Below are 23,554 nucleotides of genomic sequence, written 5' to 3'. Positions count from 1 at the left end.
TCTTCTGAGTACGAAGCAGCTCCAGGAAGCTTTGGGGTTTTTACTGAGGATGTTCCCACCTGCAAGACATGTGGGAAGACCTTCTCATGCTCTTACACACTACGGCGACATGCCACGGTGCACACACGTGAGCGACCCTACGAGTGCCGCTACTGCCTGCGGAGCTACACGCAGTCAGGGGACCTCTACCGCCACATCCGCAAGGCTCACAATGAGGACCTGGCCAAACGCAGCAAACCAGATCCAGAAGTGGGACCCCTTCTAGGGGTGCAGCCTCTCCCTGGCTCCCCAACAGCAGACAGACAGAGCAGCAGTGGTGGAGGGCCACCTAAAGATTTTGTACTTGGCCCCAAAAACTAACATCTAAGGGAGCATGAGCTGATGCTAGGCTGCTCTTACCATCCTTAGATGGCAGCTCAGAAGGTTGGTGGCACCTTATCACCCCTGCTGGGTGACAAGAATAAAGGCTCTGCCCAGGCTGAAAGTTCCTACCCTTTTTTTTTTTTTTTAATCTTTTATTTTTTTGAGACAGAGTCTCACTCTGTCACCCAGGCTGGAGTGCAGTGGCGCGATCTCGGCTCACTGCAAGCTCAGCCTCCCCGATTCACGACATTCTCCTGCCTCAGCCTCCCGAGTAGCTGGGACTACAGGCGCCTATCACCATGCCTGGCTAATTTTTTTTTATTTTTAGTAGAGACAGGGTTTCACCGTGTTAGTCAGGATGGTCTCGATCTTCTGACAGATCTGACCTCGTGATCCGCCCATCTCCACCTCCCGCAGTGCTGGGATTACAGGCATGAGCCACCGCGCCCAGCCGCCTTTTTTTTTTTGAGTCTTGCTCTGTCACTGAGGCTGGAGTGCAGTGGCGCAATTTCAGCTCACTGCAACCTCTGCCTCCCAGGTTCAAGCAATTCTTTTTTTTTTTTTTTTTTTTTTTGAGACGGAGTCTCACTCTGTCCCCCAGGCTGGAGTGCAGTGGCGCGATCTCGGCCCACCACGCCCGCCTAATTTTTTGTATTTTTTAGTAGAGACGGGGTTTCACCATGTTAGTCAGGATGGTCTCGATCTCCTGACCTCGTGATCCGCCCGCCTCAGCCTCCCAAAGTGCTGGGATTACAGGCTTGAGCCACCGTGCCTGGCCTCAAGCGATTCTCTTAACTCAGCCTCTTGAGTAGCTGGGATTACAGGAACGCGCCACCACGCCCAGCTAATTCCTGTATTTTTAGTAGAGACAGGGTTTCACCATGTTGGCCAGGCTGGTCTCAAATTCCTGACCCCAGGTGATCTGCCCACCTTGGCCTTAAAAAGTGCTGGGATTAAAGGCGTGAGCCACCATGCCCAGCCTCCTACCCTTTTCTTTGCCCAGCCAGATAAGCAGGACTTTATGGGGCAAAGCCTATGTCAGCTTTCTCCAAAGGCATTGGGAATTTTCCTGAGGTGTAATCGCTTCTCACTGTATGTTCTGGAACATAAAGCTAGCAATGAAAGTATTTCTTTGAACTGGTGTTGGCTGGTTTCTTCTAAAAACCTGCATGCTTTCATACCTCTCCTTTTTTTTTTTTTTTTTTTTGAGACGGAGTCTCTCTGTCACCCAGGCTGGAATGCAGTGGCGCGATCTCGGCTCACGGCCAGCTCCGCCTTCCTGGTTCACACCATTCTCCTGCCTCAGCCTCCCTAGTAGCTGGGACTACAGGCGCCCACCACCAAGCCCGGCTAATTTTTTGTATTTTTAGTAGAGACAGGGTTTCACCGTGTTAGCCAGGATGGTCTCGATCTCCTGACCTCGTGATCCGCCCGCCTCTGCCTCCCAAAGTGCTGGGATTACAGGCGTGAGCCACGGCTCTCCTTCAGTTCTTTTTGGAATGTTACATCTGTACTTGGGGTAGGGGTAGGGGTCAGATTGCTCATGAGGAAAAAAGTGGGACAGGCAGAGGGCGATGTAGCCTTTACTTAGGAGAAGTATAGAAATTAAGGAAGCTTATAAAATTATGATTTATTATTGCAGTCGAGCTGTCTTCTGGGCTTTATCAGACATTTCGTATAAATACTCATTTAATCCTCAACAACGTTAGGAGGTATGATGTCCACTTCCTGTTTTGTTTGTTGTTCATAAACCTGAGACTTAGAAATCAAAGTTAACTTGTTGAGGGTCACAGAGGCTAGTTAAGGGGCAAGCCAGCATTTGAACCTGGCTTGCCACTGCAAACACCCTGTCTGCTATACTGGTTAAAAACATTGTTTCTTCCAGGTGCGGTGGCTCATGCCTGTAATACCAACACTTTGGGAGGCCGAGGTGACCAGCCTGCCCAACATGGTGAAACCCCATCTCTACTAAAAACACACAAAAAATTGTCTAGGTATGGTGGCTCACACCTGTAATTACAGCACTTTGGGAGGCCGATGCGGGCGGATCACTTGAGGTCAGGAGTTCAAGACCAGACTGGCCAACATGGTGAAACCGTCTCTACTAAAACTACAAAAATTAGCCAGGAGTGGTGGTGGGCGCCTGTAATCCCAGCTACCTGGGAGGCAGAGGCAGGAGAATCATTTGAACCCAGGAGGTAGAGGTTGCAGTGAGGTGAGATCACGCCACTGCACTTCAGCCTGGGTGACAAGACTGAAACTCCACCTCAAAAAAAAGAAAAGAAAAATTATCCAGGCTTGGTGGCGGGTGCCTGTAATCCCAGCTACTCAGGAGTTTGAGGCAGGAGAATTGCTTGTACCTGGGAGGCGGAGGTTGCAGTGAGCCGAGATCGCATCATTGCATTCCAACCTGGGCAACAAGAGTGAGACTCTGTCTCAAAAAAAAACAAAAACAAAACATTGTTTGAAGGGCTGTTGGGGTGGCTCATGCCTGTTCTCTCAGCACTTTGGGAGGCCGAGGTGAAGGATTGCTTGTGGGTAGGAGTTACAGATTAGCCTGGGCAACATAGTGAGGCCTGCCTGTCACTATAAAATAATAATGAAAAGTTGAACTTAGTTAACCAAGAACTGTAAGTTGTTTTCTTTTTCTGTCCTTTTGTGTATTTGGCTTTGTTGCCTTGTTACCTCTGCTTTCCCCACTGAAAGACCTTTTGTTGATAGAACAGGTACTGTATTGATGATTTGAAATTTTTGCCTCAAGTTGTAGATATGAATTGACTTCTTTGAAGATGAGAAACTGGAAGGCAGGAAACACTAAGGCCCATAGTGGCTGATTAGTGGCGGGAGGTTGAGGGTCTGAGGTGCTGTGGCAATGATGGGTGCTTGCAAAACCTAAAGCAAGAAACTCAGGATGAGAGGATCTTACAGTTCATGTAGTCCAACTCCCTCACTTGAAAAGTGTGACGACAACAGTCTAGGGAGGTTTAGGTTACTCACCTAAGGTCACGCAGGTGGTTACTGACAGTGGAGATAGCAAAGAAATGGGAGTTTGGGGTGCCATCATGGGATGGGGGCAAAAAAGAGCTCTGGGAATGTGTGAGGAGTCTGGCCCCGCCTGTGCTGTAGGAGGGCCTAAAGGTTTGCCTACAAACTTTTTCTTGGTACATAAGGACATGAGTGCAAATAAAGCAGGAAGGAAAACAGAAATAGGCTGGTCGCGGCTCACGCCTGTAATCCCAGCACTTTGGGAGGCCGAGGCGGGCGGATCACAAGGTCAGGAGTTGGAGACCAGCCTGGCCAACATAGTGAAACCCCATCTCTACTAAAAATACAAAAAATTAGCTGGGCGTGGTGGCAGGCGTCTGTAATCCCAGCTACTCGGGAGGCTGAGGCAGGAGAATTGCTTGAACCCGGGAGGCGGAGGTTGCAGTGAGCCGAGATCACGCCATTGCACTCCAACCCTGGGTGACAGTGCGAGACTCTATCTCAAAAAAAAAAAAAAAAAGAAAAGGGGGAAAATGACAAGTAAATATTCTTCTCTCTTTTCGAGTCTGTGTCATATTCAGCACTGTGAACCCTTACCAGCAAGTGACTATTTTTGAGTTACAGGAAGGAAAGGTGAGCAGCCATGTGGCTAAAGAAAGCTCCTTAACTAGGACATATGGGAAGCAAAAGATGGTTAACATTTTTCTGCTGAATGAATTCTACATTCTTTCACATTCTTTGTGTTGAAATAAACTTCTAGCTTATCTTTCAAATGGCTCCTAATTTTATTTATGCAAGTACGTTACTGCTTTAATTCCTTGATGAAACAAGGCAAGATATAATACAATAAAAGCTATTCTAGCTGGGTAGAACACCTTTTCAAAAGTCTTCCCTAGAGTAAATATCAAATCAAAATGCCTTTATGAATCAGTTGCCCTTAAAAGGGTGGATTTTACGGTCTGAATATCTCAATTTCAACAGAAACACAAAACAGAAAAAAAAAACCTGGTTGTCTCAGAACATCAGTTCTTAAAATCAAGGCATAATAAATGGTCTATATGTGTAGACAATTTTGATGTAGATGATCTCTCCAGACAGTCTGGGGAACACAGGAACCATTGTATTGATCAGACTGTGGTCACATGTACTACTTAGCTAAAGAGGTTCTGTTCCTGGTGAGATTCTCCTGAGAAGCAAGCATTTGCTTTCAATATCCAGCATAAAGGGCATGTTTTCTTGCAGGTGGCAGTCAGGAATCTGCAATATTTTTATTTATTTATTTATTTATTTATTTTGAGACAAGGTCTCTCTGTTTCCGAGGCTGGAGTGCAGTGGCACTATCAGGACTCACTGCAGCCTCAACCCCTCTAGCTCCCAAGCAGCTGGAACTACAGGCATGCACTACCACGCATGGCTAATTTTTGTATCTTTTGTGGAGATGACGTTTCGCGCTGTTGCTCAGGCTGGTCTCAAACTCCTGGGCTCAAGCGATCCACCTGACTTGGCCTCCCAAAGTGCTGGGATTTCAGGCATGAGCCATCATGCCCAGCCTGCAAGATATGTAAAGCAGTAGCTATCACAGTTACAGCCACTGTGGCCTCGTTATTATTACTATTTTTTGACGGAATTTCGCTCTTGTTGCCCAGGCCAGAGTACAATGGCATGATCTTGGCTCAGTGCAATCTCGGCTCACTGCAACCTCTGCCTCCTGGGTTCAAGCGATTCTCCTGCCTCAGCCTCCCTAGTAGCTGGAATTACAGGCTGCGCCACCATGCCTGGTTAATTTTTTTTGTATTTTTAGTAGAGACGGGGTTTCTCCATGTTGGTCAGGCTGGTCTGGAACTCCCGACCTCAGATCCGCCCCGCCTCGGCCTCCCAAAGTGCTGGCATTATAGGTGTGAACCACCGCACCCAGCCTCATTTTATTTATTTTTTTTTAGTTTGATTTTTTTTTTAGACAGAGTCTCCCTCTGTCACCCAGGCTGGAGTGCAGCGGTGGCTGGGATTACAGGCATAAGCCACCATACCCAGCCTGTGGCCTCAGTTTATCTGCTGGATGGTAGGAACAGTTTATGCCCATTTGTAGAGATGTGATCAATAATTCTTTCTTATTTCCACTGGTCTTAATGCTCCCATTCAGGGATTCAAGGAACCATAGGCTCCTGGGGATCAGCTCATCTAATTTCTAGTCTAACACTGAATCCTCCTTTTGCCAGTTGTTATCAAACCTCCACTTGAGGCCGGGAATGGCACCTCACACCTAGAATTCCAGCACTCTGGGAGGCCGAGGTGGACAGATTATTGGGAGGTCAGGAGTTCAAGACCAGCCTGGCCAAGATGGTGAAACTCTGTCTCTACTAAAAATACAAAAATTAGGCAGGCATGTCAGTGTGCACACACCTGTGGTCCCAGCTACTTGCTTGGCGGCCAAGCCAGGAGAATTGCTTGAACCTGGGAGGCAGAGGTTGTAGCAAGCCAAGATCACACCACTGCATTCCAGCCTGGGGAACAGAGCGAGACTCCATCTCAAAAAACAAAAAAAAACAAAAAAAAACAAAAAAAAAACCAGGCCAGGCACGGTGGCTCACACCTGTAATCCCAGCACTTTGGGAGGCTCAGTCTGGTGGATCACAAGGTCAGGAGTTCAAGACCAGCCTGGCCAAGATGGTGAAACCTCATCTCTACTAAAAATACAAAAATTAGCTGGGAGTGCTGGCGGGCACCTGTAATCTTAGCTACTCAGGAGGCTGGGGCAGGAGAATCGCTTGAACCTGCGAGGCGGAGGTTGCAGTGGGCTGAGATCATGCCACTGTACTCAAGCCTGGGCTACAGAGCGAGACTCTGTCTCAAAAAAAAAAAAAAAAAAAAACCTCGGCCTGGCGTGGTGGCTCGCGCCTGTAATCCCAGCACTTTGGGAGGCCGAGGCGGGCGGATCACAAGGTCAGGAGATCGAGACCATCCTGGCTAACACGGTGAAACCCTGTCTCTACTAAAAATGCAAAAAGTTAGCCAGGCGTGGTGGCGGGAGCCTGTAGTCCCAGCTACTCAGGAGGCTGAGGCAGGAGAATGGAGTGAACCTGGGAGGCGGAGCTTGCAGTGAGCCGAGATCACGCCACTGCACTCCAGTCTGGGCAACAGAGCAAGACTCTGTCTCAAAATAAAAAAACAAACAAACAAAAAAAAACCAAAAAACTCTTTCCCAAAGGAAACCTATTGTTGGTGTCCTAGTTGTTGGATTTCCTTAGACTGAGCCAAAATCTGTCTCCCTTTATAGGAGTATGGACCAGGCCCCAGCCTATTAAGTTTCATACTGAAAATGTGTGCTTGTGAGCTATAAACTGACTTAGTTTTCTTTTTTCTTTTCTTTTCTTTTTTTTTTTTTGAGACGGAGTCTAGCTCCATAGCCCAGGCTGGAGTGCAGGGGCGTGATCTCGGCTCACTGTAAGCTCCGCCTCCTGAGTTCACGCCATTCTCCTGCCTCAGCTTCCCGAGTAGCTGGGATTACAGGCGTGTGCCACCACGCCTAGCTAATTTTTTGTATTTTTTGTAGAGACGGGGTTTCACCATGTTAGCCAGGATGGTCTCGATCTCCTGATCTCGTGATCTGCCCGCCTTGGCCTCCCAAAGTGCTGGGATTACAGGCGTGAGCCACCGCACCCGGCCACTTATTTTAGTTTTTCGAGATGGGGTCTATGTTGCCCAGGGTGCTCTTGAACTCCTAGGCTCAAGTGATTCTCCCACTTCAGACTCCTGAGTTTTTTTGTGTATTGGGTCAAGTGATATGAAGTGCTGTACAGTGCCCTCTACAATTTCATCAGCAAGCAATTTCAGCAGACTAAATACTATTATCACACTCAACAAAACTGACAATAATTCTTTTTTTTTTTTTTTGAGACAGAGTCTTGCTCCGTCGCCCAGGCTAGAGTGCAGTGGTGTGATCTCGGCTCACTACAAGCTCCGCCTCCCGGGTTCACACCATTCTCCTGCCTCAGCCTCCCGAGTAGCTGGGACTACAGGCACCCGCCACCACGCCTGGCTCATTTTTTTTCTATTTTTAGTAGAGACGGTGTTTCACTGTGTTAGCCAGGATGGTCTGGATCTTCTGACCTCGTGATCCACCCGCCTCGGCCTCCCAAAGTGCTGGGATTACAGGCGTAAGCCAACGCACCCGGCCTTTTTTTTTTTTTTAGATAAGAGTTTTGCTCTTGCCCAGGCTGGAGTGCAGTTGCAGCATCTCGGCTCACCGCAACCTCCACCTCCCGGGTTCAAGCGATTCTCCTGCCTCAGTCTCCCGAGTAGCTGGAATTACAGGCATCTGCCAACACATCCCGCTAATTCTGTATTTTCAGTAGAGTCAGGGTTACACCGTGTTAGCCAGGATGGTCTCGATCTCTTGACCTTGGAATCCGCCCGCCTCAGCCTCCCAAAGTGCTGGGATTACAGGCATGAGCCACCGCCCCTGGCTCCGACAATTATTTATTTATTTATTTACTTTTTCAGATGGAGTCTCGCTCTGTCACCCAGGCTGGAGTGCAGTGGCGCGATCTCGGCTCACTGCAAGCTCTGCCTCCCGGGTTCACGCCATTCTCCTGCCTCAGCCTCCCGAGTAGCTGGGACTACAGGCGCCCCGCCACCACGCCTGGCTAATTTTTTTGTGTGTATTTTTAGTACAGACGGGGTTTCACCGTGGTCTCGATCTCCTGACCTTGCGATCCGCCCGCCTCGGCCTCCCAAAGTGCTGGGATTACAGGTGTGAGCCACCGCACCCGGCCCCGACAATAATTCTTACTCAAGTTTCTCTTTTTCCCAATGAGAATCCAATTAGAATCCAAAGTAGTGTCATGCATTTATTTGATTGATGTCTCTTAACTGTCTTTTTCTTTTTGAGACAGGATCTCACTCTGTTGCCCAGGCTTCAGTGCAGTGGCACAATTTTAGCTCACTGCAACCTCAACCTTTTGGGCTCAAGCGATCCTCCCACCTTAGCCTCTTGAATATCTGGGATTACAGGCATGCACCCTAGTGGCAGCTGATTTTTCTATCTTTTGTAGACAGAGGGTTTTGCCATGTTGCCCACATTGGTCTCAAACTCCTGGGCTCAAAAGATCTGTCCCCTTCAGCCTCCCAAAGTTCTAGGATCATTGGCGTGTGCCACTGAACCTGGCCTTAAGTTTTACTAGGTTTCCCTTCCCTTTTTCCTTGCAATTTATTTGTTGAAGAAGCTGGGGTTGTTTTACGGTTTGAGGGTCTGGAGTTTGCTGCTTACATCCCCATAGTTTCATTTAACATATTCCTCTGTCCAAAGGTTCCTTTAAAAATATTTATTTAGGGCCAGGCAAGGTGCTTCAAGCTGTAATCCCAGCTACTCAAGAGGTTGATGCAGGAGGATCCCTTGAGCCCAGGAGTTCAAGGCTATGATCACACCACTGCACTCCAGTCTGGGCTACAGAGCAAGACCCTGTCTCTAAAAAAAAAAAAAAAAAAATAGGCCGGGGGTGGTGGCTCATGCCTGTAATCCTGGCACTTTGGGAGTCTGAGGTGGGCAGATCATGAGGTCAAGAGATCCAGACCATCCTGGCCAAGATGGTGAAACCCCGTCTCTACTAAAGACAAAAATTAGCTGGACATGGTGGTGGGTACCTGTAGTCCCAGCTACTTGGGAGGCTGACACAGCAGAATCGCTTGAACCCAGGAGGCAGAGGTTGCAATGAGCCGAGATCGCACCACTGCACTCTAGCCTGGCAACAGAGTGAGACTCCGTCTCAAAAAAAAAAAAAAAAAAAATACACTGGGCTCCGTGGCTCACGCCTATAATCCCAGCACTTTAGGAGGCCGAGGTGGGTGGATCACCTGAAGTCAGGAGTTTGAAACCAGCCTGACCAACATGGTGAAACCCCGTATCTACTAAAAATACAAAAAAAATTTAGCCAGGCATGGTGGTGCATGCTACTTGGAAGGCTGAGGCAGAATTGCTTGAACCTGGGATGTGGAAGTTGCAGTGAGCCAAGATTGTGCCACTGCACTGCAGCCTGGGCAGCAGAGCCAGACTGTCTATATATATATATATATATATATATATATATATATATATATATATACATATACATACACACACACACACACACACACACATATATTTCTACACACATCCATATATATTAGTACAGGTAGTGAGTGGTTTGGGCAACATTGTGAAGGTGGTGGGTATGAGTTTGGGAAACACTGTCCCTCATGTGCCAAGGTATATAATCCTTCACATTCACCATGAATGCTTTTTCTTCATTCAAAATATTTAAATCCTCTGTGGAAACAAGGACTGATAAAGTGCGCAGCCTCTCCTTCCACAAACTTCTGAATACAGAGGTTGAGGCACTCTCTGGCTGGTTCCCTCAGGACCTTGAGGACGTCCTCAAGACCTGCATCAGACTGCCTTTGTCATTTCCCTGTTCATTAAGATTTCCATTAGGAGCTGGGCTTCTCAATAAAACACAAATGTAAGCCTGACCCTGTGCTATCTCTTAGCAGCGCTAATAAAAGGATTAGTGCAACAATTTTTTTTTTTTTTTTTTGAGACAGAGTCTTGCTATGTCGCCCAGGCTGGAGTGCAGTGGCGCAATCTCGGCTCACTGCAAGCTCTGCCTCCCGGGTTCACGCCATTCTCCTGCCTCAGCCTCCCGAGTAGCTGGGACTACAGGTGCCCGCCACCACTACTCACCTATGGAGTACCCACAACATCATAGACATTATCCACCATGAAAAAACAGAAACAGAATAACAAAGGGGCTCCTGGTTGATGGAACCTCCTACTGAGCCAGGACCGCACCATACTGCAACTGGCACCCATGTCCAACACAGCTTCCAGAGAGTTCTATCAGGTGTTTAAAAGGCACTAAGCAAGAAACGCCCTTCCTCACTGTTTTTGTTTTGTTTTTTGAGATGGAGTTTCACTCTTGTTGCCCAGGCTGGAGTGCAGTGGCATGCAATCTCTGCTTACTGCAACCTCCGCCTCCTGCATTTCAAGCGATTCTCCTGTCTCAGCCTCCTGAGTAGCTGGGGTTACAGAGTGCACGCCACCACACCTGGTTATTTTTTTCTATTTTTAGTAGAGATGGGGTTTCACCATGTTGACCAGGCTGGTCTCAAACTCCTGACCTCAGGTGATCCAGCCTCCCAAAGTGCTGGGATTACAAGCATGAGCCACAGCGCCCAGCCTATTTCTCTTCTCTGTGAGGACCTCAGCCCTTGCAAAATATGAGATGACAGGTAAAGGACAGATTTGTTTTTATTCTGCTCTATTATGTATGTTTCTTTCTTTTTTTTTTTGAGACAGTCTCACTGCCGCAGGCTGGAGTGCAGTGGCGCAATCTCAGATCACTGCAACCTCCGGCTTCTAGGTTCAAGTGATCCTCCCGCCTCAGCCTCCCCAGCAGTTTAGTAGAGATGGGGTTTCGCCATGTTGGCCAGGCTGGTCTTGAACTCCGGACCTCAAGTGATCCACCCGCCTCAGACTCCCAATGTGTTGGGATTACAGGCATGAGCCACCGTACCCGGCTAGTATGTATGTTTTTAGAAGATGTGATAATCTTTTTTTTTTTTTTGAGATGGAGTCTCTCTCTGTCACCCAGGCTGGAGTGCAGTGGCGTGATCTCGGCTCACTGCAAGCTCCACCTCCTGAGTTCACGCCATTCTCCTGCCTCAGCCTCCCGAGTAGCTGGGACTACAGGCACGCGCCACCAAGCCCAGCTAATTTTTTTTTTTTTTTGTATTTTTAGTAGAGACGGAGTTTCACCGTGTTAGCCAGGATGGTCTTTTTTTTTTTTTTTTTTTTTAAGAGAAATGAGGATACTATAGATATGCACCTATTAAAATTTAAAATGTTCACTTAGGTGTTTTCTTTAGCATGAGGTCTGAAGGGTTTATTAAATAAATACTTAAATGCTTTACTCCAAAGGTTTTAAAATAGTTTAATGAAAAAATAAATATAGTGTATGAATGATCTAAGTATGAGAAATAGCAAGGACAAAATAGCAAATATTTTTGTAGGGGAGAAGGAATCTGAATGTGTATGGAATATTAAGGAGAATAAGAAATTAATTTAACAGGGGCTGTGGCGGGGGGTGGGAGAACATGAGGAAAAATAGCTAATACATGCTGGACTTAATACCGAGGTGATGTGTTGATAGGTGCAGCAAACCACCGAGGCACACGTTTCCCTATGTAACAAACCTGCATATCCTGCACATGGATCCTGGAACTTAAAATTAAAAGAAAAAGAAAAAAAATTAAACAAAATGGTTACTTTTGGCCAAGCATAGTGGCTCACACCTGTAATCCCAGCACTTTGGGAGCCCGAGTGGGTGGATCACTTGAGGCCAGGAGTTCAAGAGCACCCTGGCCAACATGGCAAAACCATGTCTCTACTAAAAAGGAAATACAAAAAAATTAGCCGGGCGTGGTGGCACATGCCTGTAATCCCAGCTGCTTGGGTGGCTCAGACACGAGAATCACTTGAACCTGGGAGGCAGAGGTTGCAGTGAGCCAAGATGGCACCACTGCACTCCAGACTGGGCAACAGAGTGAGACTCTGTCTCAAAAAACAAAAAGTTACTTTAGTATATTTGGGCTTATTTATTTATTGAGACACGTCACTCTGTCACCCAGGCTGGAGTGCTGTATCAGGATCTTGGCTCACTGCAACCGCTGCCCTCCAGATTCAAGCAATCCTCCCACCTTAGCCTCCAGAATAGCTGGGACTACAGGTGAACACCTGGCCCAGCTAATCTTTGCATTTTTTTTTTTTTTTGAGACGGAGTCTCGCTCTGTTGCCCAGGCTGGAGTGCAGTGGCGTGATCTCTGCTCACTGCAAGCTCCACCTCCCGGGTTCACGCCATTCTCCCGCCTCAGCCTCCCGAGTAGCTGGGACTACAGGCGCCCACCACCACGCCCGGCTAATTTTTTGTATTTTTAGTAGAGACGGGGTTTCACTGTGTTAGCCAGGATGGTCTCAATCTCCTGACCTCATGATCTACCTGCCTCAGCCTCCCAAAGTGCTGGGATTACAGGCCTGACCCACCGCGCCCGGCCATCTTTGCATCTTTTATAGAGACAGGGTTTCACTGTGTTCCCCAGGCTGGTCTTGAACTCCTGGACTCAAGCTGTCTACCTCTGCCTTCCAAAGTGCTCGGATTACAGGCGTGAGCCACCATGCCCAGCCTGGCCCATTTATAATTGTCTAGTTTCCAGTACCTGGGACCACAGGCGTGTGTCATCTTGCCAGGCTAATTTTTGTATTTTTAGTAGAGACAGGGTTTTACCCTGTTGGTCAGGCTGGTCTTGAACTCCTGACCTCAGGTGATCCGCTGGCCTCAGCCTCCCAAAGTGCTGGGATTACAGGCATGAGCTAGAGCGCCCGGCCATATTTCCCACTTCGGTTTGGGCTTCTGAAAAAATAAAGGAAGACAATTCTTTCTGCCTATCCTTACTATGTCATCCTCTGCAAGCTGTCGCCTCTGTATATAAGTACATCTAACAACACTGTCATGAAAAATCTATACCAGAGATATGATTAATTCCACCCACAACTGATGTATGTTTTCTGATTATATTTCTCAAGCCAAATATCTGCAACAATAACATGTATTGAAAGGTATAGAAATAAACAGATGGATAGACAGAAAAAGACTCAGACTGTCTAAGTAGTGAAGTTTGTGCAGAACTAGAAACAAAAATCCACCTGGGTCAGAGGTATAGGGTTAATTTCTCTTGCTGAGGCTCAGATTTCTCCTTCATGCATGTTTAATGGTCCACCTAAGTTCAACTGGAGGAGCATCTTTCTTCTTTGTTAACCAAACATGCCCAGGTAGAGCTGCTTCTCTTTTCTATGGTAGCTGCTGAGTTCTGACTGTGTCAGCTGGAGGTACCGCCGGACGTTGGCATCTTGGAAGATGATGGAGAAGCAATTAGAAACAGTTAGAGTCAGTTAAGACCATAATCATACCTTGTGGCAGGAGAATGTTAACATGCTCCCATTTTAAAATCTCTCCAAGATCTGAATATATCGCAACCATTCTATGCAATAGTAAATCTCATTAATTAATAACATTTGGAATTGAAAAAAACAATCTCTGTCCCGGCTGCTAATTTTTATTTATTTATTTATTTATTTATTTATTTTATTTATTTACTTACTTTTGAGACAGGGTCTCGCTCTGTCACCCAGGCTAGAGTGCAATAGCATGGGATCTCCACTTACTGCAACCTCCGCCTCCCGGGTTCAAGCAATTCTCATGCCTCAGCCTCCCAAGTAGCTGAGATTACAGGCATGCACCACCATGCTTGGCTAATTTTTGTATTTTTAGTAGAGATGGGGTTTCACCATGTTGGCCAAGCTGGTCTGGAACTCCTGACCTCGTGATCCACCCGCCTTCGCCTCCCAAAGTGCTGGGATTACAGGTGTGAGCCACCATGCCTGGACACTGGTTGCTAATTTCATAATGAAAGCAAGATTGATGAAGCAGTTATCATTAAAATAGAGCCTCTAAAGATACTATTCATATAGGTGGCAGTTAATTTACGTATTGGATGCTGAGAAACATGAACAAATGGCTTATATTTTATATCTTTATTAATTCATAATGGCTTTCTCATTTATTTAGATGAGATTTTACTGCACTGCTATACATTTGGTGACTCTGCTACTAGTATCCAGTGGCTATTGTAAGCCAGAATGCAAAAGGGAGACAATTTTCAGTGCTCAACCAACCAACACAGGAATGAGTCTCTCATCTGCTTCACAATATCCTTTTTGCCTTGGAAACAAAGTCCCAAATTCTCTCTCAGCAGGACTGCCCTTTTTCTAGGTCATACCTGGGGTTAGATGAGCTAAAGGATAAAAATGATAGCTAAACCAAAGGCCAGACCCCATCTGGAGAACTGGCAGAATGAAAATTATCAAGTGTATTTGTTGGCATTCACACATCCTATTCCAATCACTGTTTTTTTGTTTTGTTTTGTTTTGTTTTTGAGATGGAGTCTCCCTCTGTCTCCCAGGCTGGAGTGCAGTGGCGCGATCTTGGCTCACTGCAAGCTCTGCCTCTCGAGTTCACACTATTCTCCTGCCTCAGCCTCCCGAGTAGCTGGGATTACAGGCACCCGCCACCACGCCCGGCTAATTTCTTGTATTTTTACTAGAAATGGGGTTTAATCATGTTAGCCAGGATAGTCTCGAACTCCTGGCCTCACATGATCCGCCCCCACCTTGGCCTCCCAAAGTGCTGGGATTACAGGCATAAGCCACCATGCCCAGCCTCCAATCACTCTTAAAGACCAGGAACAGAACTTGAAAAACGACACTGGCTTTTTTTTTTTTTTGAGATGGAGTCTGGCTCTGTCGCCCAGGCTAGAGTGCGACACAATCTCAGCTCACCGAAACCTCTGCCTCCTGGGTTCAAGCGATTCTCCCTGCATCAGCCTAAGTAGCTGGGATTACAGGGGCCTGCCATCACGCCCAGCTTTTTTTTTTTTTTCTGAGACGGAGCCGCCCTCTGTCCCCTAGGCTGGAATGCACCGGCAGGATCTCAGCTCACTGCAAGCTCCGCCTCCCAAGTTCATGCCATTCTCCTACCTCAGCCTCCCGAGTACCTGGGACTACAGGCCCTCACCACCACGTCTGGCTAATTTTTTGTATTTTTAATAGAGACGGAGTTTCCCCATGTTAGCCAGGATGGTCTCGATCTCCTGACCTCGTAATCCGCCCACCTCGGCCTCCCAAAGTGCTGGGATTACAGGTGTGAGCCACTGCGCCCGGCCACACCCGGCTGATTTACAGGCATGCGCCACCATGCCTGGCTAATTTTGTATTTTTAGTAGAGATGGGGTTTCTCCATGTTGGTCAGGCTGGTCTCGAACTCCCGACCTCAGGTGATCCACCCACTTTGGTCTCCCAAAGTGCTGAGATAACAGATGTGAGCCACCCCACCTGGCCTGCCTATTTTATATATATATTCATGTATATGTATAAATATATACACTGTATATTTATAAATAAAAGCACGTTGATATACATATATTTATATATTAGAATAGGCATACATACATATATGAAACAGACATACCAACATATATATTGTGTATGTCTGATTAAGCATCAACCCCCTACACATGAAACTAATAATACTGCTTTTCTGTGGAGACAAGAACACAAGAGTGGAAAAAGGTCTGTTCATCGTATACTTTTTCAGTTCGAATTCTCAACCATGTGAATGTATTACTTATTGAAAATAATACATTGGCAAAGTAAAATAAAACCCCCTTTCCACAGATCCACCCCAGCAAGACAATTTTGTCTTTACCATTTCAAAGCCCTTCTTGCTTACCTTTAGGCTGCCTATTCACGGCAGCCAGGAGGTAGTGGCGGGCCTGGTCATAGTCCTGCAGATGGAAAAAGGCCACTCCGGCCCGATACAAGGCCTTGGCATTATCAGGCTGTCGTTCCAGGACTTTCTGACTGTATTCTCTCACTCGTTCGTAGTTCACGGGCTCCATCTGAAGGAGACAGGCTAATGGGCCAAATGAAAAGAGAGAAGAGGTAGGAGGGGCTCGTTACACCAGGTTCCACTGGCCAGCTCAAGACAGTACTGAACAGGGTGGTAACAACATTCAGTCAACAAATGCTAAAGTGTCTCCCATATGCCAGACACTCTTCTACACACTGGGGATGCAGCAGTGAATAAAAGCTTCACATATCGGCCAGGTGCAGTGGCTCATGCCTGTAATCCCAGCACTTTGGGAGGCCGAGACGGGTGGATCACCTGAGGTCGGGAGTTCGAGATCAGCCTGACAACATGGAGAAACCCCGTCTCTACTGAAAATAAAAATTAGCCAGGTGTGGTGGCGCATGCCTGTAATCCCAGCTACTCGGGAGGGTGAGGCAAGAGAATCGCTTGGACCTGGGAGACGGAGGTTTCGGTGAGCCGAGATCGTGCCATTGCACTCTAGCCTGGGGAACAAGAGTGAAACTTTGTCTCAAAACAAAACAAAAAATTCCTATATCTTGTAATCTACTTCAATATTTACTGATTTTCTGCTACACATTTAGTACCGAGTTAGGCTTGGCTATAAAGCTGGTAAGAACATACTTTAAAATTTATTTAAAACTCAGCTGAGCATGGTGGCTCATGCTGTAATCCTAGCACTTTGGGAGGCTGAGGTAGGAGATTTGCTTGAGCCCAGGAGTTCAAGACCAGCCTGGGCAACATAGTGAGACCCTCCCCTGTCCCTTTTTTTTTTGGCAGAGTATTCACTGCAGTGTTATAAGAAGTGTATTCCGAATAACAAATGTATTCTTTATTTTATTATTTTTTTAAGACAGAGTCTCACTCATCAGCTAGGCTGGAGTGCAGTGGCATGATCTTGGCTCACTGCAACCTCCAGGTTCAACCAATTCTTCTGCCTCAGCCTCCCGAGTAGCTGGGATTACCCATGTCCAGCTAATTTTTGTGTTTTTAGTAGAGATGGGGTTTCACCATGTTGGCCAGGCTGTTCTCAAACTCCTGACCTCAAGTGATCTGTCCACCTTGGCCTCCCAAAGTACTGGGATTATAGGCATGAGCCACTATGCCCAGGTGAGACCCTATTTTTTTTTTTGAGATGGAGTCTCGCTCTGTCGCCCAGGCTGGAGTGCAATGGCGCGATCTCAGCTCACGGCAACCTCCGCCTCCTGGGTTCAAGTGATTCTCCTGCCTCAGCTTCCCGAGTAGCTGGGATTACAGGCACACATCACCATGCCCAGCTAATTTTTATATTTTTGTAGAGATGGGTTTTCGCCATGTTGGCCAGGCTTGTCTTGAACTCCTGACCTCAGGTGATTCGCTGGCCTCAGCCTCCCAAAGTACTGGGATTATAGACGTGAACCACCCTGCCCAGCCCCCTCATTATTATTATTATTTTTTGAGATGGAGGTCTCGCTCTGTCGTGCAGGCTGGAGTGCAGTAGTGTGATCTTGGCTCATCGCAACCTCTGCCTCCCATGTTCAAGTGATTCTTCTGCCTCAGCCTCCTGAGTAACTGGGATTATAGGCGCTCACCACCATGCCTGGCTAATTTTTGTATTTTTAGTACAGACGGGGTTTCACCATGTTGGTCAAGCTGGTCTCGAACTCCTGACCTTGTGATCCACCTGCCTCTGCCTCCCAAAGTGCTGGGATTACAGGCGTGAGTCACTGTGCCCGGCCCCATTAATTTTTTATATAAAATTAGATATGCAGTGAGCCGAGATTGTACCACTGCACTCCAGCCTGGGCTATGGAGCAAGACTCCATCTTAAAAAAAAAAAATTAGATAAATTACAATTTTTAAAAAAACAAACTAACCTTCATTGTATCTCTTCTACCTAAGGCTCTATGTCCTGAATCCCCCATTTCACCACAGTTCTTGTACTGCAGCTTTGTTAATAATGGTTGCCATTAATTGTGTCAGGAAATGGCAAGCACTGTGCTATGTGCTTGATATACACTGTCTTGTTTAATCTTCGCATCTACACTATTAAATAGGTGTTACTATCTTCATTTAGTGGATGAAGAAATCAAGACTCAGACAAGTAACTTGTCCAAGATCTTACAGGTTCTAGGTGGAATATGAAATTTGAATGAAGTGTTGTCTAACTCCAAAATCATCATTCTCAGTAACAATACAGCATATAACTTCACTATTCTCTTGGATGACTTAATGGGACCTTGAAATACAAACCTGCAGAGGAGTCAATTCAGGCAATTCAGGTCAATGTTCTGCCTTTTTATGATTAAGAAGGGAAACACTCCCTATTTCACAACTGTGGGAATTAAACATAGTATTATTAAATCATGGTGCTGAGAAAGATCAAGAATCCGCAGTGATGAGCACATTAAAGGGCCTGTGCTGATGTCTGTATCCCTTCTACAACATCCCCACCAAGTGGTCAAAAAAAAAAAAAAAAGTGGAGGAATACAGAAGAAACAAGTAAATGAATTTTTTGTTTGTTTGTTTTTAGACAGAGTCTCCCTCTGTTGCCCAGGCTGGAGCGCACTGGTACGATCTTGGCTGACTGCAACCTCCACATCCCAGGTTCAAGCGATTCTCTTGCCTCAGCTTCCCAAGTAGCTGGGACTACAGGCACCTGCCACCACGCCCAGCTAATTTTTAAAATATTTTTAGTAGAGATGGAGTTTCACCATATCAGCCAGGATGGTCTCCATCTCCTGACCTCGTGATCTGCCTGTCATGGGCTCCCAAAGGGCTGGGATTACAGGCGTGAGCCACCGCACCTGGCCCAAGTAAATTAATTTTTTTTTTTTTTGAGACGGAGTTTTGTTCTTGTTGCCCAGGCTGGAGTGTGCAGTGGCGCGATCTTGGTTCACCGCAACCTCCGCCTCCCAGGTTCAAGCAATTCTCCTGCCTCAGCCTCCCGAGTAGATGCGATTACAGGCATGCACCACCACGCCTGGCTAATTTTTTTTGTATTTTTAGTGGAGATGGGTTTCTCCATGTTGGTCAGGCTGGTCTTGAACTCCTGACCTCAGGTGATCCGCCCACCTCGGCCTCCCAAAGTGCTGGGATTACAGACATGAGCCACCATGCCCGGCCCAAGTAAATTAATTTTTAAAAGTGCTTTAAGAGGCTGGACGCAGTGGCTCACGCCTGTAATGCCAGCACTTTGGGAGGCTGAGGCAGGCGGATCACGAGGTCAGGAGATCGAGACCATCCTGGCTAACACGGTGAAACCCCGTCTCTACTAAAAATACAAAAAATTAGCCAGGCGTGGTGGCGGGCGCCTGTAGTCCCAGCTACTCGGGAGGCTGAGGCAGGGGAATGGTGTGAACCCAGGAGTCAGAGCTTGCAGTGAGCCAGAATCGCGCCACTGACGCCAGCCTGGGCGACAGAGTGAGACTTGGTCTCAAAAAAAAAAAAAAGTGCTGACCAGGTGCGGTGGCTCACACCTGTAATCCCAGCACTTTGGGAGGCCAAGGCAGGAGGATCACTAGGTCAGGAGATGGAGACCATCCTGGCTAACAAGGTGAGACCCCGTCTCTACTAAAAATACAAAAAAAAATTAGCTGGGCGTGGTGGTGGGCGCCTGTAGTCCCAGCTATTCGGGAGGTTGGGGCAGAACGGCATGAACCTGGGAGGCAGACCTTGCGGTGAGATCACGCCACTGCACTCCAGCCTGGGCGACAGAGCAAGACTCTGTCTCAAAAAAAAAAAAAAAAAAAAAAGCGCTTTAAGAAAAATAAAACTATGTTGGGACAGAGAATGAATGAAGTCAGAGTGCTGTTTGCTTCTGGAAGGCTTTTTGGTGGGAGGAATGGGGGGACAGAGTCTTACTTGCTCTGTCACCCAGGCTGGAGGGCAGTGACCCAATCTTGGCTCACTGCAGCCCCGGCCTCCCATGCTCAAGACATTGGCCCACCTCAGTTTCCAGAATAGCTGGGACTACCGGCAAGCACAACCATGCCTGGCTAATTTTTGTATTTTTTGTAGAGACCGGGTGGCGCCACATTTCCCAGGCTGGTCTTGAACTCCTTGGCCTACCAAGGTGTTGGGATTACAGTCGTGAGCCACTGAACCAGCTACAGAAGGCTTCTCTAAGGAAGCAACTTTTGAGTCCAAATCTGGATAAGTATCATTCAAGGGACAGGGCATTCTAGCTGGAAAGACAGCCTACAAAGCGTGAAGGTGGAAATGTACTTTGGACATTAAGTGTATAAAAGGGCCAGTTTGGGAAGGGCATGGTGGCTCACACCCATAATCCCAGCACTTTGGGAGGCCGAGGTGGGTGGCTCACCTGAGGTCAGGAGCTCGAGACCAGCCTGGCCAACATGGCAAAACCCCGTCTCTACTAAAAATACCAAAATTAGCCAGGCATGGTGGCAGGTGCCTGTGATCCCAGCTACTTGGAAGGCTGAGGCAGGAGAATCGCTTGAACCTGGAAGGCAAAGGTTGCAGTGAGCTGAGATCACGCCACTGCACTCCAGCCTGAGCAACAGAGACACCGTCTCAAAAAAATAAATAAATAAATAAAATAAAAAATAAGGCCAGGCGTGGTGGCTCAAGCCTGTAATCCCAGCATTTTGGGAGGCCGAGGTGGGCGGATCACCTGAGGCTGGGAGTTTGAGACCAGTCTGACCAACATGGAGAAATCCCATCTCTACTAAAAATACAAAATTAGCAGGGCATGGTGCCACATGCCTCTAATCCCAGCTACTTGGGAGGTTGAGGAAGGAGAATTACTTGAACCCGGGAGGCGGAGGTTGCGGTGAGCCAAGATCGTGCCACTGCACTCCAGCCTGGGCAACAAGAGCAAAATTCAGTCTCAAAAAAAATAAAAGAGCTAGTTGGTGCTGGGGCCTCGAGGTGAGTTTGGATTTTCTTCTAAGTGTGATGAGATGCCAATGGGGTGTTTCAGGCAGTGACAGGATCTGATTTCCTTATCTGTAAAATGGTGATAATCCTTGCAGTTTTGTGAAGATGGCAGATATCTGTAAATGACTGCCCAACATGTTATAGGCACTCAATAAATAAAAATTACTGGGCCGGGTGCAGTGGCTCATGCCTGTAATCCCAGCACTTTGCGAGGCCGCGGCGGGCGAATCACCTGAGGTCAGGAATCCAGACTAGCCTGGCTAACATGGTGAAACCCCGTTCCTACTAAAAATACAAAAAAATTAGCCAGGCGTGGTGGCACGCGCCTGTATCCCAGCTACTCCAGAGGCTCAGGCAGGAGAATCGCTTGAACCCGGGAGGAGGAGGTTGCAGTGAGCCGAGATCGTGCCATTGTACCCCAGCTTGGGCAACAAGAGCGAAGCTCTTCTCAAAAAAAGAAAAAGGAAAAGAAAAATGAGGAAAAGCTATACGACCCACTGAATATAAGGGATCTAAACTAGCAGCTAAAGAAATGAACGTGTTTCACAAATATTAAATGTCCCTTAAACAACGGCCTGACCTTAAGTATAGTTTTTCCCTATAGCATGCAAAATTACCTAAAGCTATCAGCAATACCCAGAAGGCTGTTAGAAATGCAAACTGGGGCTGGGTGCGGTGGCTCACGCATGTAATCCCAGCACCTTGGAAGGTAGAGGCGCGTGGATTACCTGAGGTCAGGAGTTCAAGACCAGCCTGACCAATATTATGAAACCCCGTCTCTACTAAAAATACAAAAATTAGCTGGGCGTGGTGGCGCATGCCTGTAATCCCAGCTACTCGTGAAGCTGAGGCAGGAGAATCGCTTGAACTCGGGAGGCAGAGGTTGCGGTGAGCAGAAATCACGCCACTGCACTCCAGCCTGGGCAACAAGAGCGAAACTCCGTCTCAAAAAAAAAAAAAAAAAAAAAAAAAAATTAGCTGGGCGTGGTGGCTGGCGGGCGCCTGTAATCCCGGCTACTGGGCAGGCTAAGACAGGAGAATTGCTTGAACCCGGGACGGGGAGGCTGCAGTGAGCCCAGACCGCGCCAGTGCACTCCAGCCTGGGAGACAGAGCGAGACTCCATCTCAAAAAAAAAAATAAATAAATAAAATAAAAAAATAAAGAAATGCAAACTGATAGGCCCCACGTCAGACCCATCCGAATCTCTGGGGATGGGGCCGAGGAGGTTGTGTTTTAACAGACTCTCCAGGTGAAGTCTGAGAAGCCCTGCTCTATGGCAACTTAATTACAGCCGCACAGATTGGCAGGTTATTCCAATTCATGGCAGAATAAATGGATGACAGTAAAAAAAAAAAAAGTCAGCGTTTTTTCCCCCAATGTTCACAGATGTTCATGTTCCTGTCTTAATGCTCTCTAGCCACCCTTTAGCCCCGTTCTTACCAGCTAGATTGTTATAGCAGTCTGTCTGGGTGGTATGCAGTATGTTTTCTTGTTCAGGCGTGAGGGCCGGGCCCTGAGGTCCGAGATTAGGTAACGGAGAGGGCAGACTCGGATCCAGACCCCGCAGCTGAAGCAGAGCTCGATGGTACCTACTCACAGCATCTCGGTACTTCCCTTCCCGGTAGCGCTGGTTCCCTTCCTCCTTGTACAGCTGAGCCTCCTGCAGACGCTTCTCCATAACTGTCGCCCACGGTTCTTGCGGAACTGGGGTGAAGGAGCAAGTGAAGCTCTGGGGTTGGGAGCAAAATAACTGACAGTAGCAGCCAATTTAAGGAGGCAGGAAATTACCCTTCTTCCTGGAGAGTCCCCCCACAGGGACCTGCGGTTTGCTTGTTTCTACTGAAAGCCCCACCTCTCCTTTCTGCAGTCTTTTTCTCAAGAAGTGCAGGCAAGTAGTTAGGAAAGGGATGTGGGAATAATGAAGCCAAACATTAAGTGACTTCCTAAAGAGGCGACGTGGGGGTGATGAGACTTTCCGAAGAACTCAAGCAAGGCCCTACTCAGGAATTGTTGCGGGCGTGAGAACGCCTGGGACACTGGCTTCCGCCTTTCTATTGGACCCGCCCCCCCACCCCCCGACCTGGAAGTAGAAGGGAGTGGGCGGGACTAGTACTAAAACTCCAGGGGGCTTGAAGCAATTCTAACTCTTCTTCCTTATTCAACATTTATTTGTTGACGTCAGTAAATAAACTGGGAAGCCGAGGTGAACCACCAGCGACACTGAGGTGTCCACATAAGCGTCACAGCTGCAAGCCCACCCGGCGCCGTGACCAGTTCCTCGCCCTCTGCAGATGCCCAAACCTGGAAGTCTCCTGGCCTTCGGTTTACCAGCAGGAGCAAGGAGAGGAAAGGGTCAGAGATGCGTACAGTTTGGTATCTTGAAGGGTCGCGCGCATTGCGCCACACCACCCAATCAGAAGAGGCTCCGGAAAAATAATCCCGCAGAAACGACCCCGCCTCCTCAGCGGACCAACCTGGAAAAAAAAAAAAATTCCCCTGGCAGCTTCGCCAATTGGAAAAATCCGGACGATCACGGATGACCAATCGGAACGGCAAATGACGATTCAAGTTGTCCAATAAGAGAAAAAGGGCGGGGTCAAGGGCCTCTGTTGCTGGGTAGAAGTTGAGGCGTTGAGGAAAAAGGAGGGCCCGGATTACAGTATTTCTTCGTTCTGGGGAGCCCTTTTGCTTCCTAGCCAGAAAAACAATTGCTACTAGGCTTACATGTTGCAACACATTCTCTTCTGACTTTTTTTTTGTCGTTACTGCTGCAAGCACAGACAGTAGGGAAAAGAGGCTAGCGACCCCTAAG

At 47.5% G+C, this 23,554-nt stretch overlaps 2 protein-coding genes across 7 annotated transcripts in view; one reads left to right on the top strand and one right to left on the bottom strand.

Moving 5' to 3' along the window:
* Window positions 1-4,121, top strand: part of ZBTB3 (zinc finger and BTB domain containing 3) — a 10,015-nt gene extending 5,894 nt beyond the window's left edge. For 3 of the 4 annotated variants that reach the window (XM_014346865.4, XM_008953907.5, XM_003828507.6), the window contains one exon: window positions 1-4,121. This exon is cut by the window's left edge and continues 1,260 nt beyond it. In XM_014346865.4, the coding sequence (XP_014202351.1) occupies window positions 1-360 (360 nt within the window). In that variant the 3' untranslated portion in view covers window positions 361-4,121. The other variant, XR_008620190.2, reaches the window with a different exon arrangement.
* A 7,174-nt stretch (window positions 4,122-11,295) lies between these two features.
* TTC9C (tetratricopeptide repeat domain 9C) lies at window positions 11,296-23,529 on the bottom strand. Of its 3 annotated transcripts, none has more exons than XR_010113429.1 (4): window positions 22,183-23,292; window positions 15,723-15,905; window positions 12,595-13,284; window positions 11,296-11,602 (listed from the first exon to the last, which is right to left on the bottom strand). XR_010113429.1 is itself a non-coding variant. In XM_008953905.4 (4 exons), exons 2-4 carry the CDS (start codon window positions 22,418-22,420, stop codon window positions 13,190-13,192), a joined length of 516 nt encoding a protein of 171 aa, XP_008952153.1. In that variant the 5' UTR covers window positions 22,421-22,446; window positions 23,044-23,294; the 3' UTR covers window positions 11,296-13,189. The 3 variants fall into 3 exon arrangements, 2 of the variants coding, with proteins under 2 accessions (XP_008952153.1, XP_063464592.1); XM_008953905.4 differs by having other exon boundaries at window positions 11,296-13,284; window positions 22,183-22,446; window positions 23,044-23,294; XM_063608522.1 differs by having other exon boundaries at window positions 11,296-13,284; window positions 22,183-23,529.
* Window positions 23,530-23,554: the final 25 nt, after the last annotated feature.

Source organism: Pan paniscus, chromosome 9 (assembly GCF_029289425.2).
Source record: "Pan paniscus chromosome 9, NHGRI_mPanPan1-v2.0_pri, whole genome shotgun sequence".
Lineage (NCBI taxonomy): Eukaryota > Metazoa > Chordata > Mammalia > Primates > Hominidae > Pan > Pan paniscus.
The sequence above is the reverse complement of the archived record's forward strand: the minus strand, read 5'-3'. Positions and strand labels throughout refer to the sequence as shown.

Coding starts and splice junctions, on each gene's coding strand:
- TTC9C (XM_063608522.1), bottom strand. CDS start 22,420: ATGGAGAAGCGTCTGCAGGAGGCTCAGCTGTACAAGGAGGAAGGGAAC. Junction 15,906..22,182: donor CTGCTATAACAATCTAGCTG/GTAAGAACGGGG, acceptor TTGGCCCATTAG/CCTGTCTCCTTCAGATGGAG. Junction 13,285..15,722: donor CGTGAATAGGCAGCCTAAAG/GTAAGCAAGAAG, acceptor TCATCTTCCAAG/ATGCCAACGTCCGGCGGTAC.